This window comes from Natator depressus, chromosome 24 (assembly GCF_965152275.1).
Source record: "Natator depressus isolate rNatDep1 chromosome 24, rNatDep2.hap1, whole genome shotgun sequence".
NCBI classification, from domain to species: domain Eukaryota; kingdom Metazoa; phylum Chordata; order Testudines; family Cheloniidae; genus Natator; species Natator depressus.
This window is the reverse complement of record NC_134257.1, coordinates 15,742,021-15,761,224: the sequence shown is the minus strand read 5'-3', so window position 1 is coordinate 15,761,224 and position 19,204 is coordinate 15,742,021. Positions and strand designations below refer to the sequence as shown.

At 51.8% G+C, this 19,204-nt stretch overlaps 1 protein-coding gene across 1 annotated transcript; it reads right to left on the bottom strand.

Moving 5' to 3' along the window:
- Positions 1–1,941: 1,941 nt before the first annotated feature.
- LOC141977138 (glyceraldehyde-3-phosphate dehydrogenase 2) lies at positions 1,942–17,535 on the bottom strand. The gene is made up of 11 exons (XM_074938465.1): positions 17,438–17,535; positions 9,357–9,482; positions 8,470–8,566; positions 7,034–7,140; positions 5,408–5,498; positions 4,977–5,095; positions 4,372–4,453; positions 4,110–4,261; positions 3,580–3,742; positions 2,717–2,814; positions 1,942–2,067 (listed from the first exon to the last, which is right to left on the bottom strand). Exons 2-11 carry the CDS (start codon positions 9,383–9,385, stop codon positions 1,995–1,997), a joined length of 1,011 nt encoding a protein of 336 aa, XP_074794566.1. The 5' UTR covers positions 9,386–9,482; positions 17,438–17,535; the 3' UTR covers positions 1,942–1,994.
- Between the last annotated feature and the right edge of the window lie 1,669 nt (positions 17,536–19,204).

Sequence of the window (19,204 nt, the reverse complement as noted above, 5' to 3'; positions counted from 1 at the left end):
GAGAAGGGCAACAAAAATGATTCGGGGTATGGAACAGCTCCCATGTGCAGAGACAGAAAAGACTGGGACAGTTTGGCTTAGAAGCAAGGTGACTGAGGGAGAATATGACAATCTATAAAACCAGGAACAGTGTTGAGGAGAGTTATGTGTGGGGACAACCCTAAGACCTAGGGGTCACTCTATGAAGAGAGCAGGCACCAGGTGTAAGACAAGCGTGACTATGTCCTTCACCCAACAGTCAGCCAGCCTGTGGAACTCACTGCCAGCGAATGTTGGAAAGCCAAAATTATAACTAGTTCTCTTTTGAGCCCAGTTAAGTTCATGGAGGATGGGCCATCTTGGCTAAGAGCCGTTGATGGACCTTGGACAAAACATCATGCTCTAGGTGTCCTTAAAGCTCAATGCCAGCAGCCAGGACTGGACCGGGGATGGATCCCTCTGGAACTGCCTTGTTCGTTCATTCCCTCTGAAGCCTGCACTACTGAACAGGACACTGGGCTAGATGGACCATGGGTCTGACCCACTAGGACCATTCTTAAGATTGTGACATGCCTACCAAAGTGAGGTCCTGACTGCAGCTGCTAGAATAGAATTCCTCTCCAGCAGCCAAGAAAGGCAGAGATATCAAGACTCCAGGGTTGCAAGTCTGGGCTGCCTTTTTCAAAAGGCACTGCAGGCTGTGACCCAGGGGGCACAGGCCAGCTATTGGCCCCTTCACCCTTTGGGGACAGTGCTTCAGCTACACCTGACAGAACAGCTTAGAAGCAGAGGGTGTTTTCTGGGCAAAAACCTGGTATTTCAGCATGTGAGTGCCCCAGCCTCTGTGGAAGGGACATGCTAGGAAAGCACACACCAAGTGCAAAGGGCCCAGTTGCTGCCAAAACCCAGCATTCTGCTTTGGGCGAGAACAGCCCTTTGCCAAGATGGTGACATGCCAAGCTAGACACAATGGAGACCTTTATGGAGAATCTGCAACAGCTGGTCGACCAGAGCCAAGCAACAAGGCAAAGCCCTGAATGGCTCCATTCAGAGATCAGGTGTGGACAAGCCCTTGCTGGGGAGGTCGGGACGACTGCCTCCAGGCTCTAAGGATGTCACCATGAAGCCCCTGAACACTGCACTATCAGCGATGCTTTAATTTCTCTGCCCCACCATGGTGGGACACCCATGGCCCTAGCCACCAAGATCTGCTCCAACCCCTTGCACAGAGACAAGGCAGCAGTTGTCATTACAGATCTCAACCCTGGCTTGGGGTGATCTTGCTCCAATGGTGCTCAGTGGCAGTCCATGGACCGTTGGTTGTCTACAGGCAGGTGACAAATATTCAGCAGAGAAACAAGCAATTAGAGGTGGCCCCATGAAAAATCTGCAGCTATGTGGTTTGCAGGTCAGGACCCTGTTAGAGCCTCTTCAGGACCTACTTTGTGCTGAAAGGCACTGACTGGGCCTTGCCTCAGTTTCCCCTCCTTGTGCATTTAGGCTTAGCTCTTTGGGGCAGGGATTATGCGTGCAGCACCTGGCACTACGGCACCATTTGAGATACGGTGCTACTACACTACATTTGTAATTCGAGGACGACACAAATAGTCTAGCTCTGAAGCCATGATCTTATTGGGCCCCAGGCTTCAGAAGCAGGTGGGAATAAAGCATCTGGACAATTTCACCCATGTTTCTGCAACTTTAAGTGGCTTTTATTTCCAACACTTATGAAATCTCAATGACACTACTGCCACAGACCACTACTAACCCAGGGCTAGACTCCTTCCCCCGGGGAGGCATTGGTGCAGTTTTCTGGTTAGGCGCACGCAGGCTGCTGTGAGAGCAGGATTCACACACGCACATGGACACGCACAGAGGTTTACGGGGACAGACGAGGCGCAGCATTTGGGGCTGTGTGGTTGAAGCATTAAGATAGGATGATCTCGTGGCCAAATATGTCTAGAGGGGGTGAAGTGGATTCTTCAGATGGCCTGGAATGTAAGTGGGACAGGCGCTCAGTTCTCCTTGGTGTACATGTGACTCAAGAGGTCTGCAACACGGTTACTGTAGCCATATTCATTGTCATACCTATGGGAAGAGAAGAGGGACAAGTTCAGCTCTCAGCCACCTCCCACACCAAGTGGACAACCCTGACCACAAAGGAGACCCTCTCAACTGGATGTTTCCACATGACTTCTAGGGGGCTCCTGGTTTCCCATCCCTATTGGATCAGCCACATGCCAATAGGCCTCTGGACCAATTGAGGATGGTTGGAAGAAGGCAGAGGTAGTAGAGGACCTTGTGTTTAAGGCACTGACTGGAACTCAGGAGATCTGGGTTTGTTCCTCAGTCTTCCTGTGGGATCTCTGGCATATCCCCCGTTCTCCACCTGGAGCTTAGCTCCAGGGCCAGTGACCTCACTAGATCGGGACTGGGACCCTCAGATTTAGCCAGTCATTCACCCAGAAGTCTTCAGCTGGGTTATGGGGGCCATATGTGCATGGGACTAGGCCAAGGCGCTCCAAGCATACTCTACGGCCAGGGGAACCCAGACACCTCATGCCAGGCAAGCGAGATGCAATTGATGGAACCTGTTGGTTCTTGATCCACTCTGGAGAGTGGTCACTGGACTCCAGAGCATGCTGGACCCCTCCACCCTAGCCTTCTAGGAGAGGCTGGTTTTCAGACCTATCCCTTTGCTTAGGATTAAGTGCAGCATCCCTCTGCTGGGCCTTACCAAGAGATGAGCTTCACAAAGTTATCATTGAGGGAGATCCCAGCTCCAGCATCGAAGATGGAGGAATGGCTGTCACCAATGAAGTCAGAAGAGACCACCTGCAAGTGAGGGGGGCATTTGGCTTTAGAGATGCAGGAGGGGGAGGAATGTGTAGGGGCCAGTTCAGTAGGAGACCTGCCTCCCTTGGCCAGAGGTCCCCAGAAGCAGCTTTGATTGCACCATAGGCTGCACATCAAGATTTAATAGGGCTGAATACCCGAATAGACTATTAGGTCAGTCTGACCACTTATATAGCACAGGCCACAGAATGTCACTGTTATCCCCAAGGACTTCAAACAGACTACAGCATTTCAGTTTTCAGGAGACTCCACTGTTACATGCCACCAGCAGAGAACAGGAGGAACTGAGATGCCACCAATGCAGGAGGTCCCATCCATGGCAGGGAACTGGGTTGGCGAGACCTGTCCAGTTGATCCATGCCCCATGCTGGGGAGGAAGGTGAAAAATGTAAGTCCCTGCCAATTTGATGGGCTTGAGGGGGGGAAGGGAAGATTCCTTCCTGACACCAAATGTGGCCATCAGTCTGATCCCCGAGCATGTGAAGACACCAGCCAGGCATTCAAAAGGGATTCTCTGGCCCCCACCAGCCTGGGGTCCCAGCTGATGTTTCAGAGGAAAGTGAGAAGATCCAGATTACATCCAAAAATTCCTTCTTGATCCCATCATGTGACCAGCTAAAGCACTGAATGGAGAGTCCCCAGAAGGCCTGGAAGAAATCAGTAGCAACATGCCAGGCCAATGCGTACCAGCATTCTTCCCCGTGAGCAGGCCCTATACAGCTCTGGGATACATTCCCTGCTCACCTCATCTTCTGTGTATCCCAGGATCCCAGCCATAGGGCCCTCAGAAGCCTTCTTCATGGCCTCTTTGATTTCAGCATAGGTTGCCGGCTTGGCAAGGCGGCAGGTTAGGTCCACGACAGAGACGTCAGAGACAGGCACACGAAACGCCATGCCAGTGAGCCTCCTGTGAGGAGGCAAGTTCAGCCAATGAGAGAACCAACTAGGACTGCCTGTAAGCAAGACGTCAATGGACCTAGAAGACCAGTCTGTGGTTCTGGCATCGGACCCCTGAAGGGAGACCTTCAGACTCTCCCAACAGAGAGGTGGTGTTTCAGGTTTTGCTTAGCAAACACTGCTAGTCAGCCACCATGAATGGTACAAGCTTCCACACAGATGTGGTTTGCCCATCCCCATGGCCACCTCTAAGAGAGTTTCTCTCCTAGCCGCTACCTGGCCTGTGGGACATCACCCAGCCACCTGGGGCAGGATTGCTACAGGAACGCCTAGACTGGAGACCTCTCCTGATGCCTGCTTAGAGAGATAGCCCATACCCATTCAGCTCTGGGATGACCTTGCCAACTGCTTTGGCAGCACCAGTGGATGCTGGGATGATGTTCTGGTGGGCGCCTCTTCCGTCGCGCCAGGCCTTGGCAGAGGGCCCGTCCACAGTTTTCTGTGTGGCAGTGTAGGCATGCACTGTGGTCTGAAGGTTGAGAGGAGAATTATGGTTATGAGCTGGTAGAAGCTAGAGACAGTCACCGGTTCCTGCACACAGGCAAGCTGCCGGGGGTTGACAGCACACAGGAGACTTACCATGAGTCCTTCCACAATGCCAAAGTTGTCATGGATCACCTTGGCCAGAGGCGCCAGGCAGTTGGTGGTGCAGGAGGCATTGCTACATGGGGAGGGAAGGGAGACAGAATGATGTCTAGAAGACACCTGCTACTGGATTTCCAGTAGCCTGCCTAGTTGAGTTCCCATTCCCACCACCACCTCCATTTCTCCCTGGTGTAGGGGAGACCAAGGGGGGGGGGGACAATAGAAACCACACTATTAGGATAGTCTTTGCTCACATGTCAAAGTAGAAGTCCACCTGCCCTCCTCTTGAGGGGACAATCTTCCAGCCCAAGCTGTCTATAGGCCTCTTGCTTCCCAATTGTATGGCACAAGTGGCTAAATTCTTGTCTTGGGCCCTTTCCTCAGGCACATGTCCACAAAATGGAGGCTCTCTCAAACATCCCTCTGACCCTGAATGGCAGATCCATGCCCTCATCTCTCTTTGGCCACGTACAAGGCAGCCAGACTCAGGAGATCACCCCAAGCCAGACTGGGGAGCAACTCAGAAAGTCATCCCATCCTACTGTCCATCTCCTCCCCCCCCACCCGCCCCGAGCACAATGTGGGGAGGCAGGTCTTACCTGACTATTGTCATGCTGGATGGGTCATACTTGTCCTCGTTGACACCCATGACAAACATGGGAGCATCAGGGGAGGGGGCGCTCACCACCACTCGCTTGGCTCCACCTTGTATATGGGCCTGTGGAAGAGAAGGCTAATCATGGAGGATCCTGCTATGGAGGAGGCCAGGCCAACATCATCTGGAGGAGATGGAGTCTAGGCCTGCTAGTGCCTAGACTCCATCATACTAAGGTCTTGGACGAAGGCTGCCCAGGAGAATGGCATCCCAGACAAAGCCAGGCTGTCCTAGCCCTGTAGTGGCTCAGCTTGTTAGCCACAGGTTCTCACCCAACTCCCAATGAAGGAGGAGAAGCAGGTGTCTGAGCCCCACGTGCCAGTCAGACATGGGCCCTGCAGCTCCTGTACCAAGCTAGGCAGCTCAGACACTCACCGAAGCTTTGTCAATGCTGAGGAAGACTCCGGTGGACTCGACAACGTAGAGTGCTCCTGCGTCACCCCAGGGAATCTCACTGGGCTTCATGCTGTAACAGACAGCAGACCAGGGTTACTGCCCCAAGGGCCGGCTACTTCCAGGAGGTCAATGCACATTTGAGCCCAGATGAGAACTCTGTCCCCATTCTATACAGCTTGAGGGAGTGGTGTGGGACCTGCAGCCTTGAGGACCCTGATACACCAGCCCCTTGGCACCCAACTCTTCCTTTGACTATCTCATTTCTAGGGTGACCTAGAGATACAGCTGAGTGGAGACTCAGTGATCTGGAGGAAGGCTGGTCTTCTGGTTTCAAGGCACTAGACAGAGACTCTTGAGAACTGCCAGCTCCACCACAGACTCCCTGTGGGGCCAGGAACTAGATGTGACTCAGTTTTCCCCCCCCCCCCCACCTGTAAATCTACTATTTCCCCTTGCTCACAGGTGGCTGGGAAGAAAAGTCCATTAGTAGTTGGAGGCAGACACCACAATGATGGGCTGCACACAAGTACCTGGAGATCAATGCATAGCTCTGTCACATCCACTCACCATCCATTCATTCACACTAGCATGATCCTTCAGAGGTCCAGACCCCTGGATCTTACTCTAGATGCTAGGCTCTCATCAACTAAGTTGAGTGGATTCTCAGACGGGACTTCTAATCTAGTCTGACATGTGTAACAAGCCAGAGAATTTCGCCCTGTACTGAGACCAATCACTTCTGATTTGGCCTGAAGCCAGAATGACATTTCCAGCAAGCCATGCGCTCAGCTCAACAGGATGGGCTTCAGAGTCGGGGGAGGTGTCTCCTTGACACTACAGATTCGTGTCTTAAGTGAAGCAAGCAGGTCTGTTGATGCAGGAGGCAGACCAGGAAGCCACATCTGGGCTCTGCTAGACTGGTAGGAGTCTCAAGTAGTTGGACATGCTATATGGGAAAGTAGTTATTTCTATAGACAGTGCTGAAGGATGCAGTGTACAGGAGTTGCTCTCTGTACACTGCAATGCTACCACCTCTGAAGTGGCACATGGCAGCTGATTTAATGCCAACGCTAGAGTCTAGGACAGGAAGCTATGTACAGGAAGTTTACTACAGCCAGCTGAAACTGCGGGAAGGACTTTTAGCCTAACAATCAGAACGCTGGAGTGATGCCACCATGGTGCAGAAAGGCTGTCAGGACTCAATGCTCAGTGCCTCAGTTTCCCCAGCTAGCCAACAGAAGACAGCCCTCCAGCAATTTGGCAACTATTAGCACTGATCCACTGTTGAAGGACCATCACTTCCTGTAGCACCATGCACTGGGCTCAGAGGTCTCCCCTCCTACTATTGAGGAGACTTACCCCGCTTAGCTGGCAAGATCCCAAGCACTATGCCAGTGATGAGGTGCCAGCCCACACCCTGTGCTACATAAGAATGGCCATACTGGGTCAGACCAAAGGTCCATCTAGCCCAGTATCCTGTCTTCTGATGGTGGCGGCCAATGCCAGGAGCCCCGGAGGGAATGAAGAGGCCAGGTAATCAAATGATCCATCCCATCACCCATTGATGGTCATGGAGGACAGGTCCATTCAGCTCCCCCTACTCACCACTGGAACACAGAGATCTCACTGCCGTCCACCACCAGCTTGCCATCTTCAGCCTTCACCTCACCGCTGTAGCGCCCGTGAGTGGAGTCATACTTGAACATGTACACCTGAGAGGGGAGAGCGCGTCAGCCTAGTAACCCAAGCCTTCGAGGAGTTACCCCAGGCAGCTCCTGTCATTCAGTGGGATGGTGGGCAGCGAGCATTAAGACTATCCTCCAAGTAGATCTAGAGGACACTGAATGATCATGCATCAGCACAGAGGGCAGAAGGGCCAAGCTCCCTGAAAGCTAAGGGGTATGGTGCCCTTAGAGTCCTAGCACTGAGCAATCAAACCCAACAGTGACTGTGGGATGGGTCCTAGACAAAGCTGGGTGTCAGAGATGCAATGGCTCCTTAGCAGCCAGCGGTTGCTGAATGTGCAAGGCCAAGGGAAAAACCCCTGTCTCCCACCCAGCTTCTAAACCACAGGGGCTGGCTTGGACTGGAACACAAGGATCAAGTCCCAGGTGAGGCAGCTCAGAGGAAAGTTGGCCATGGCTGTGAGACACTGCACCCCATAGTCACTACAGTGATATCATTATGGCATGTTTCGTATAAAGTCTGCCTTGAGGCATCAGTTTAAAAGTCTTGATCTGTTGAACATTAATACCCTGTGGATTGTATGTGCTGTCATTGTATGGGGAGCTATGAAGTTTTGCTCCGTTATGAAGTTGGAAACACCTACAACTAGTCTTTCAGGTACAATAGGGAGCAGGTAGGCAATGAGGATGCTTGAGGGGAAAGGGATTGACCCCCACATCATGAGCAAAGATCTTTCTAGTAAACTGGAAGAAGCTATAAAAGAGGGGAAGTGACAATACCTGAAAACCCCAGAGGAACAAAGACTGAACTGGGGAAGGGGGTCCCAAGCAGGACAGAAGGGGCAGATTGGGTAATAAACTTATACTGTCAGGCTTTTGATTAGGGCAAGATTTCTGGGGGTCCTAGGCTGTGGCACTGGGGGGGAAGTTGGCTGGAACCTCTATTGTTCGTTCATGAGTGGCTGAGAGAAGCATTCATGTAACTGCAGCTAGGTGTGTCCCTACCTGTGTAGATGTTTGTGTGAGTGCAGGACTGGGAAAGATCTGCAGCTTGTCACAGCCTCAGTGAGAGGGGACCCAGATTTGTATGTCAGAGGGTTCAGTGGTACCCCAGTTCCAGGTTGCACCCCAGGAAAGCCAGTCACAGGCTGAACAAGGCCCCCTCAGTCCTCAGCTCCTGTGACATGTTGATCTGCCAGCTGGCCAAGCTCACCCATGCCACAATCACTGTCTACATAGGGTTGTGAGGTGGGAGATGTCCAGGGACACTGAGAACTAACTATGGGAGCCTGAGCTTCCGAGACATGCAGAAGAGTGTTGTAGGCAGGTTAGTTTGGCCATTGGCTTGAGGGTTACCATGTAGTTGAGGTCAATGAAGGGGTCATTGATGGCCACCACTTTGAGTCCCTTCTCCAGGCAGGCTCGGAGGACCAGACGCCCGATACGGCCAAATCTGGAACAGGAATGTTAGTAGTTAGATAGGTTCCTCCTACTGTAGCCACAGTCCCATCTAGGGAGCTAGTCATGAAGGGACATCCCTGCCATGCTGACTTTTGAGCTTCCTTAGCCTCCAAGAGCACACCCCCCCCCCCCCCCCCCCACACACACACACACACACTTGCAGTGCACCCAATGGGAGCTCAGTCAGCGGGGCTTCCCCACGACTGTCCAATCACTAGGACATTAAGCTACCCCCTGTGCTTTGCATTCTAGTGGTGCCCCCTAGCTCTGATCTAGTAGGAGCACAAGCCAGCCATCCTAACCACCTTGGAACAAGTTCCTCCATGAACACCCCCGACATCAATCCGGCAGCTGTAGAGGAGGTAAATGCTTCAAGATGACAGCCTGGTGACCCTTGTAGTCACCTCTGACTAAAAGCAAGAGCTGCATCTTCAGGCTCAGTCATTCAACACCACTACTGCTATGAATGAGCTGGGCTCTTCCTTGAAATGAAGACAGCTGCCAGTAAGTGTGGTTCTGGTCAAGCCAAAGGGGCAAAGATCCAGACTATTTCAACTGCAGGGTGCGTCCCCAGCCACCGGAGCTGCAGGGAGTCACTGAGTGACTTGCAAAACGAGTGGAAGCACCGCACGGTTGGTTTTGCCGCTGCTGCCAGTTACGGCCCCCACTTCTTACTACATACAGCAGAGCTTTTCACTCCCGCTGCACTGGGCAGCCCCACGGTACCAGCGGGCTACAACTCCAGCCCTGGGGGCGGCATAAGGGGGAGTCGGTGGCCTTACCCATTAATCCCAACGGTAAGCTCAGACATGACTGGTTCTACTGGTTTCTCTACTGGAGCCGGTTCCTCGACTTTCTCCGGTTCTTTCTCCGGAACGGACGGTTTTCGGGGCTGGGAGACCTCAAGTCTGGAAGGAAAAAAGGAATCAGAGCAGAGGCTGGGGCAGATGCCAGTATCAAGATAACAGCAAACAGGCCTTTTTCCAAGGGAAAACCACAGCTCCTTTAGAGCAACTGGGAACATGGGTTTGCCCAACTACATCAGTCCAGAGGGTCCATCCAGACCAGTGTCCCATCTCCCACCATGGCCTGGCCTAATTTTGTCACAGGAAGGTGCAAGAAAGGCTCCCTCAAGGGCAGTGATGGAATAGCCTGCCCCTGGTAGGTTTCTTCCTGACCTCCTTTAGAGATTGGGGCTTATGCCCTGAAGTCGAGGGTTTACATCCCTTCCAAAATCCTATTTTAAGAAACCCTCTCAACTCTGGCTACTCTATGCCTTTTCTGAATCCCTCTAAGCTCTTGGTCAAAGTGACCTCTTGTGGGACTGAGTTCTGCAGGCCAGAAACTTGGAACAAAACCATTTGATCGGTTCTAAGCGTGCAGCCTGCCACCCTTGTTTGCATAGGGGAGAAGGTGAATGGCAGCACCCATTCCAGTCTCTTTCCAGTTTGTTACTGGGCACCCCTCAAAAGGGACAGTTCTGATCCTTTCATTTGCATTGTCCATCTTGTGGTCCCGCTGTTTCTGCTCTAACCTTTGAGATCCAAGGGATCCAGTCAAGGGCACCTAACTAACAATGCTGCTATACAAACAGTGTTTATTACAGTAGTGCCTTGGGCAGATCCAAAACCAGGGCCCCATTGTGTGACACATGACAGAGAGCAGCAACCTGCACGCCCCAAAGACCTTAGTTGCAACAAAATTCTATATGCTCTATCCCATTCCTTATACCTTAACACCACTTGCTTCCCAGGGGCTACTGCGTATTGAGCAGAAATCTTGAGGCTTGTCCAGAAAGGGGAAGTGGTTGCAGAATAAGGTAGGGTGTGAATTTAAAGCCCGGGAGCTATTCCAGAATGACTCCCTGGGGGTACACATTCCAGAGTACCTTCACAGGGAGATAATCCAGAATAGCTTTTGCAGAACAGCTCCCTGTCAATTTTCCCCCACTGTTGATGCATCCACAATGAGGCACTGGACTATAAATAAAGTGACACTGTAGTCAAGATGCTGCCTCCTTTGTGTCCATCAGTCACAGCTATCAGCCCTCCCCACTAAGGTAAAGTTACACTACTCAGCCTGCAGGTCCAGCTAGGGAAGCGTGAGCTGGATTCTATGCTGGCTAGCGCACCAGAATTTGTAACAAAGCCCCAGTGGAGGAGTCCATTGCATTGGACAGCAGGAGAAGCTTGCTTTACTTTGCGTGTGGCTATGCTGCAATCAGAGGTGTGACTGCACCATGCGCAGGCCCACCTGATCTAGCTAGCATGATGCACAGCAGCTGCAAAGCTGACGCAGCAGACTAGCCACTCGAGTCCATACCCAGGATCCCAGCTCACGTGGAGGTTTCACGGACATGAAAAATGCGTCAGGGACTATGAAATCTGATCTTGTGTGCTTTTACCCTACACTATAGGGATTTCACAGGGAAGACGGGTGTATCTAGAATTGGGGGTCCTGACCCAAAAGGGAGTTGCGGGCAGGGTTGCAAAGGTTATTTTAGGGGGGGTTCACAGTATTGCCACCCTTACTTTTGCGCTGCCTTCAGAGCTGGGCAGCTGGAGAGCGGTGGCTGCTGACTGAGGGCCCAGCTCTGCAGGCAGAAGTAAGGGTAGCAGTACCGCAACCTGCCCTACAATAACCTTGTGACAAAGCCCCCCCAACTCTTTTTGGGTCAGGATCCCTACAATTACAACACTGAAATTTCAGATTTAAATAGCTGAAATCATTGAAATTGATGATTTTTAAATGCTATGACTATCAAATTGACCAAAATGGACCATGACTTTAGTAGGGCCCTATCAATGCTATATGCACCATAGTCACACCTCTGAGTGCTGTGTAGACACACTCAGATTGGGACAGAGACTTTGAGGCCTGTGCTTCAAGGGCTTAAATGCTAACAAAATACAGAGAATATCATCTACCGAATAGCCCTGCAAATTTACCCTGGGATCAAGTCATTTGTGAGATACTAAAGTGCAGATCTGCTCTGTGTTTTGAAGTTCACTATCTGAACTTTGTGGATTTGCTATTTGTCAAGATCTGCTCCTACCAAGGCCCATCAAATCAGAGTTTAAAAGGGAAGCTGCAGTTATTTGCTTATCACTACACACAGCTATAAAGAGCAAGTTCCCAGAAATACACAGTCTCAGGAGGCCAGAGTAAGGCCCATGTGTGTTTAGGTTCCCACTAAGATTCACTTAAATCCAAGCTTACCTGAAAACTTTGACACTAACAGATGATCCAATTGACTCCTGGCTCAACGGAGAGTTACAACGCTGCAGCATTTTGCTGGCTGCCCTAGCTACTGACTGGAGATACTGAAAACAGCGAGTTCAAGACACTTTAAAACTGATCTTTAACCATCACTGACTATACTGAGATCTATGTTGCTATAACAGTTAGTGCGGGTCTTTTAGAAAAAGGACCCAGACAGTGAAGTCATTCTTACTTTCAGTTCCTTTGACATTGGTTTAGTCCCATCATGAGGACACCAGCCCTGATCCTGCAGAGCACTTGGGCCCCCTTTCCTGCAATGGCTACTCACGTGCTTATGTGCATGAAGCACATTCAGGTGGAGAGATGGGCTACTGGGCCTTAAATTCCATATTTCAGGGGAGGCCTCTGTTTTGTCAGTGCAAAGTCAGCCCAGCAGACCATTGCAGGCAGAGGCTAGGTAGGGGAAGGGCTTGTGGACTGAGCACAGGCCTAGACCTAGAATGCCAATGTGACTGCAATTGACCCTAATCAAGTCAATTTCAACTCTAAGACAATTCAGGGCTCAAGTCCTTCCCACTGTTCCGTCTTCAGGCAGGTTGGGGACATCCTTGAGGGAGGTCTCACCCCCTTTAACTGAGCAGAGAATTCTGTGGGGGGCCTTTTCTGCACCCCCCCAACTCAATCCAGCCATAATGGGGTAGCAGCAATGAGTTCCCCACCGCCTCCCAGCCCTCTGACTGGAGGAGCCAGCTAGGACCTTCCCAGAGCAGGAGATTTCAGAGTTAAAGCCCCACAGAGATGCATGGGACATTACCCTGCACCCCCTGCAGACTCAGATGCAGCCATGCCAGTTGTGCTAGGGGCTTGCACTTATGACCCAGAGCAACGCAAGTCGAAGCTAAAACCCAGCCAGGTCATTAGGCAAGTGTATCAGAATAAGGCCTATTCAAGTACTGGAAATACACAACGCTATCAAGGTGTGTATAAGTACTTTGCTAGGCCCATTTACATAGCCCTCTGCTTCCATCAGCTATAAATCCTGGTATGATGCTGCCATCCATCATCTTGCATCTGAATCAGCAGAATATAGCATTACCCAGAAGACTCCCAGAGGCCCCTCTCCACGAGATCAGTTATGAGGTCAAATGGCAAAGGTGAATCTGGCATGAGGCCCCACTGGGGTAGAAGAGAGCACTCTGCTTTGTGTTTACACTGAGCCTGAGCCTTTGCCTTTTGAGAGCCAAGAAATCCCTCTGGAGTCTGCCCCTCAAGAAAAACAGGAGAGCAAGTGATTCGCACATCACAGGCCACTTCATTTCACGGACCAGTGCTTTTGGCAAGCAATTTGAGTAGCTCACATCCCCAACCCTCAGTTCAACAGCCTCCCTCAGATACGGAAGCAGTGTGACAAGGGTTCGTATACGGGATTGGAAGTCAGGGTTCCCAGGTTCTGGTACCAGTTGCCACTAGCTCACAGGTGTGACCTTGGACAAGGTCATGCCATGTCTGTGCCTCAGTTTCCCTATCTGTACAAGAGTGGGTGAATTCCCCATTTTAACTGGGCTCCAGGTTTTAACAGAGCTAACAGCATATGACTGAGTCATCCTGTCACTTCAGCGCTAGACAGTCTCAGACTCCCCCCAGATATCAATTAAGTCACATACCAAGAAACTAAGGCACAAATCACTAGCACTGACTGAATACAGTCCAGACGCCCTGACCCTCAGCGACTACCCAAACCACTACAGGCACCATCTAGGTCTTACATGCTGCCAACTGCTCTCCCCCACAAAGAAAAAAAAAAAAATCACAGTAGGGACTGGGGCCTGCAGGGCAAAGATAAGCACCCAGAAATATTACAGGCAAGCCCACTGGTAGACAATTTTTTTGAAACCAAACAAGGCGGACAGATAAACACAGATGCAGCAGGTCAGTGCAGGCAGGCAGGCAGAGGGTTTGGCCTGAGTCCTGATGGGGCACGAATATCCAGCCACCACCAAAGAATGAAGCCACCTGTGAGGGTGCACTCAGAACTGAAGACCTCCGACTGCAAAGCTGGGATGGGATTTATCGTAAAATTGGTCCCCCCAACCCCCATCAGAATCCAGGAGGCTGTGCAAAAAAAAATATCGAGGCAGCAGCTGCTAGAGGCAGCAGATGGCATTTCGCTTCAAGATGGCCAGCTCTGCAAGATGGATTCTGTTGCACAGCACCATATGAGGATCAGCTCCTATCACTTCCACTCCCAGCAGAGGGACCATGGCCAGCTTTCTTTCACTCCACAGCTACCAACCCTGAAATCTAAGACCATGTCTACACTATCACTTATTTGGCAAAATGTATGTCGCTCAGGGGTGTGAAAAAACCACCCCTCTGAGCAACATGAGTGCTTATGCCAGTGAAACTTGGGTGCACAGTGCTAGGGTGGTGGGAGAGCTTCTCATTTTATTAGGTCAACAGAAGAGCTCTCTCCTGTCAGCATAAAGCAGCTACACAAGCGATCTTACAGGGGCGCAGCTGCATCGGTACAGTTGTGCTGCTGTAAGTTCACTAGTGTAGACACAGGCAAAGTGCAGCAGGAAGGACCACCTAATAGGGCTGCAGCTTTGAACCCAACACCTGTGCTGTCTGAGGAAGGGAAGGTGCAGAGGACGTGCTGTTCTAGAGGCAAGAGGACTGGATCGCTCATTCCTACAGCATCACTGCAAAGTTAGGCTTGCCATATAAAAGGGGGGGTCTGTGTTTTGGCATGACTCATGAGAACCCTTTCTGTATCCTTACACTCTGATCATCTATCAGACATTTGTCTTACCATAGCAACTAGGACTCCTTCTCATGGAGCAGGACCCCCTTGTGCTAGGTGTCCATCACCATGGTCCCTTTCCCAGTTGCCCCAAATTGAATGCCAAATACATAGTGATACTTTAGGACCTACGCACAGAGGAATACAAGGGATCTTAAAGGCATACATCTGCACCAGCCCAGCTAAGGTTCCAACAGAACTAATGGCATACAACTGAGTCATCCTGTTGCTTCAGTACTTGACAGTCTCCAACTCCCCCCGGAGATTGATTCAAGATAAGCTGGCCAGTCTGTACTGGCTGCAGAGGGGTGGGGGGCGGGATGTGGCTACTTCCACCCCACTGCAGGCATTCTACCGCAGTGACATTGAGAGGTCAGGACGCAGAACACCAAAACCAGATGAGAACGCCACAGACGCTGCAGTCTTCGCTCAGGCACAGATACCCAGCATCAGACCTCAGGGGCTTTACAAGCATCATTTTATGAATGTGGAGAGCTAGGGAGATTAAATGACCTTGGAAGAGTCGGTAGCAGAATAGAACACAAGCCACCCAACTCCCTCTGCTTTTCCCACTAGACTGTCTTACAGAGGCAACACAAGTGGCACTCTCCTTGGTACTTGTTCTGATCTCTAGGTTTCCTCAAGCGCAAGAACTGATGTCTGCTTTCCCACGCCAGAGGACAGATCCAGTTTCACCTCTGGCAGACTTCCAGCAATCAAAGACAGGAAGTCTGCTCAGTTTAGATACTCACTCAGCACCATGGCCAAGGGTCACAAATATGCTCTATATGCACACCCCCTTTTTCTTCTGAAAGGGGAGGCAGGAGAGAACACAGCTTGCTGGCTGCAGATGCTGATAGAGGCAAGAGTGCGTCCCTGGCGAGGAGCTATAAATGTACTTGGGTCTCTGGGGCCTGATGTACTGATTAAAAGTGCTAGGTAATACAATTGTATATCTCAAAGCACTTTACAGAAATTAACTCTGTTTCCCCATCTGTGAAATGGGGGCTAAAGAGAGGGGAAGTGACTTGCCCAAAGTACCAGGACCTAGTGGATAGAGCACACAACTATCTCCCCCACTGTCTACACTAGGTTTCAACAGAGCAGCAATTTAACCATCAGTCTTGAGCAGGATTACAGACAGACGCTTCTTGTCCTGCTACCAGTGGCTGACTTTAAGCTAGCTGCCATATATTAATTAATAGGGAGAGACCGCCTCGTCTGCAGAGGGGAGGGGCATATGACATTGGTAGTGGTGCAATACAGCAGAGGCTGGGCAATAATATTGCAGTCTGTCCTCCAATGCAGGTGCAATTTTGCTGTGGGGAGCATGCCATCTCCTGCCTCTGCAACTGTTACTCCCACCTAGATCACATGGAGGGAGGGGAACCAATATAATCTCACTGGAAGTACTAGTGTCAGGAAGGAAGAGGTTTAAATCCCTCCAGGGTCAGGGGATTTTCAGCACCCGCTGTCTGGTGCGACTGGAAGGACAAGCATGCTAGCAATAAAATGCTTCCCATATCAGAGGGGGCAGGGCACAGGAAGGAGAACAGAGGGCCACGAGCTGTGGAACATTCCCTGGAGGTGTTCTGGGCTGGGTTTGGGGGATCCAATCAGGCATGTAAGAGGCGTGGAGGGACGAGGCCTCAAGCAGGAGATGCGGCTGTGGCCCCGGGGTTAGTCTATTTTGAGTGGATTCTATTTTAAGCAAGCAGCAAAGAACCCACTTGATCTGATCAGCAGGGAGACTCTCCCCATAGATCAGGGAGAGTGATGGGTGGTCCAAAGGAAGAGCAATGCATCTGCCCATCCCCCACAGGGGGACAGACTCATTTCTTGCATGGCTGCAGGGGGTGACTAGAAGGTAAATCCTCCTCTAGCCCTGCCCTGCCGGGAGGGGGAGGGGAGGTGATGCGGCATCTGATTGGAGTTCCCCTGATATTTCCATGTTTCTAGAGAAATCTATGGTGCAAGGGCACCACCAGGTCAGTCTGCATCATCACCCCCCACCCCCCTCTGCAGATGTCACCCCCTCAAGCTGCCCCAAACACATGCAACTGCTCCCCAAGCAGATCTCTGCACTCCCCTCCCCACCCCAGGGCATCCCGATTACTCCCACCTCAGCTGCATCCCTCCCTTACCAGACAGGGAACCCCCCCACTACCCCAGTTCCCTGATACACCCCTGGGCCCCCTCCCATTTACACGCCACCCTAGATGCTCATTCTACTCCCATCCTACCCCTGGACAAGACACCCCCTCCTCACAATTCCCTGCACATATATAGGGCCCTAAGCCATGCCCCCGCCAGCCTCCTCCCCATCTGCAGCATCCTCTACCCCCCAGCTCTCCAAAGCTGCAGTCCCTGCCCCACAGCCCCTCTAGTTCTGCCACTACTAACCCCCCCACACCCAACTCCTCCACATGCTGCCCCTCAGACCTCCTCCTGGCCCCTCTCCACATCACCCCCATCTAACCCCAGCTCCCCACCCCATGCAGCCACCAACCCCCCCCCCAGCCCACTCTGCCCATCACCACAGCCAAACACACTAGCACAACCACCAAGAGCCACCCCACTTCCCCAGCTCACCTTGCACCCAACCCCTCCCCACCATAGCCAGCCACCCTCACCCCAGACCTAACCCCTGCTGCATCCCCCACAGCTTCTCCCCACCTGGAGCACCCTACTCCCCAGCCCCACATACCCATCCCCCCTACCCCAAAGCCATCCCCTCCCCCACATACCCCATCCCCCCCACCCCAAATCCATCCCCTCCCCCACATACCCATCCCCCCACAGCCAGCCCCGTCACCTGCTGCGCCCTGCACCACATACCAGATGGTCTGGGGTCTGGATGGCGTCGAACGAAAGCATCAGCCGCGCAAACGCCCGTTTATATACTCCCCCCGCCCCTCCCCTGCCACGCCTCCCTCACCCCCCCCCAGCCACGCCCCGCCCTGTCTGGCGCGCGCTGTCCCCGCCCCGCCCTTCCGAGTCGCGCGCGCCTTAGTAACCGCACAGCGCGTGCAGGTCAAACAGTCGTGATGGAAAGCGGGAGCGGGGGGAGGGAGAAAAAGCTAGGGGCCTCTACTGCGCAGGCGCTATGGCTTTGTCGCGAGGCGCGCTAGCGGTTACCAACCGACGCGGCACGCACCGCCTTCACGATCACGCCTCCGCCCCGCCCACTGCCATTTTAGGGCGCATGCGCAGATTCTCTCCCCCTCAGTATCCTCGGGCTGCACAGCTGCTCGCGAGGGCTTCTGGGGATTGTAGTTTTCCTGACTGCTCCCCGCCTGGTGTGAGCTGGCAATGTACCCCTGGTGGGGCAAGGGCGGGAGCCAGGACTCCTGGGTTCTGCCACTACCTCCCTAAGAACTGGACAAAACACGAGAGAGGGTGGGGTATGGAAATGAATTGACAGTTAGATAGATAGAGGGGCTGTACAGGGAGGGAGAGATAGGGCAACACAACGCTTAGGGGTACGGAACGGCTTCCGTATGAGGGGAGATTAATAAGACTGGGACTTTTCAGCTTGGAAAAGAGATGGCTAAGGGGAGATATGATGGAGGTCTATAAAATCCTGACGGGTGTGGAGGAAGTAGATAAGGAAGTGTTATTTACTCCTTCCCATAACACAAGAACTAGGGGCCACCCAATGAAATTAAAGGAGTACTTGTGGCACCTTAGAGACTAACAAATTTATTAGTCTCTAAGGTGCCACAAGTCCTCCTTGTCTTTCTGCGAATACAGACTAACACGGCTGCTACTCTGAAACCAGTGAAATTAATAGGCAGTAGCTTTAAAACAAAGAAAAGGAAGTATTTCTTCACACAACGCACAGCCAACCTGTGGAACTCCTTGCCAGAGGATGTTGTGAAGGCTAAAACTATAACAGGGTTCAAAAAAGAACTAGATAAGTTCCTGGAGGATGGGTCCATCAATAGCTAATAGCCAGGATGGGCAGGGATAGTGTCCCTAGCCTCTGTTTGCCAGAAGCTGGGAATGGGCGACAGGGGGTGGATCACTGGATGATTCCCTGTTCTGTTCATCTGGGGCACCTGGCATTGGCCACTGTCGGAAAACAGGGTACTGGGCTAGATGGACCTTTGGTCTGACCCAGTATGGCCATTCTTTAATAGATAGATAGATAGATAGATAGATAGATAGATTAGATTAGATAGATGGGGGTATGGGTACAGATAGATGGTGGGGTATGTATGGGAATCGATAGATAGATTAGATGGATGATGAGTGTGTGTATGGGGATGGATAGATAGATAGATATGTATGGGAATAGATAGACAGGTAAATAGAGGAGTGTGGGGACAGATACATAAACAGATAGATGGTGGGGTAGGTGGGGATGGCTAGACAGATGAGGGGTGTGTGTACGGGGGATAGATAGACAGATGAGGGGTGTGTATATGGAGGTTGGATAGACATGGTGGGAATGGATAGACAGATTAGGGTGTGTGTATGGGGAATGGATAGACAGATCAGGGTGTGTATATGGGGATGGATAGACAGATGAGGGGTGTGTGTATGGGGGAGGATAGACAGATGAGGGGTGTGTGTATGGGGAATGGATAGACAGATCAGGGT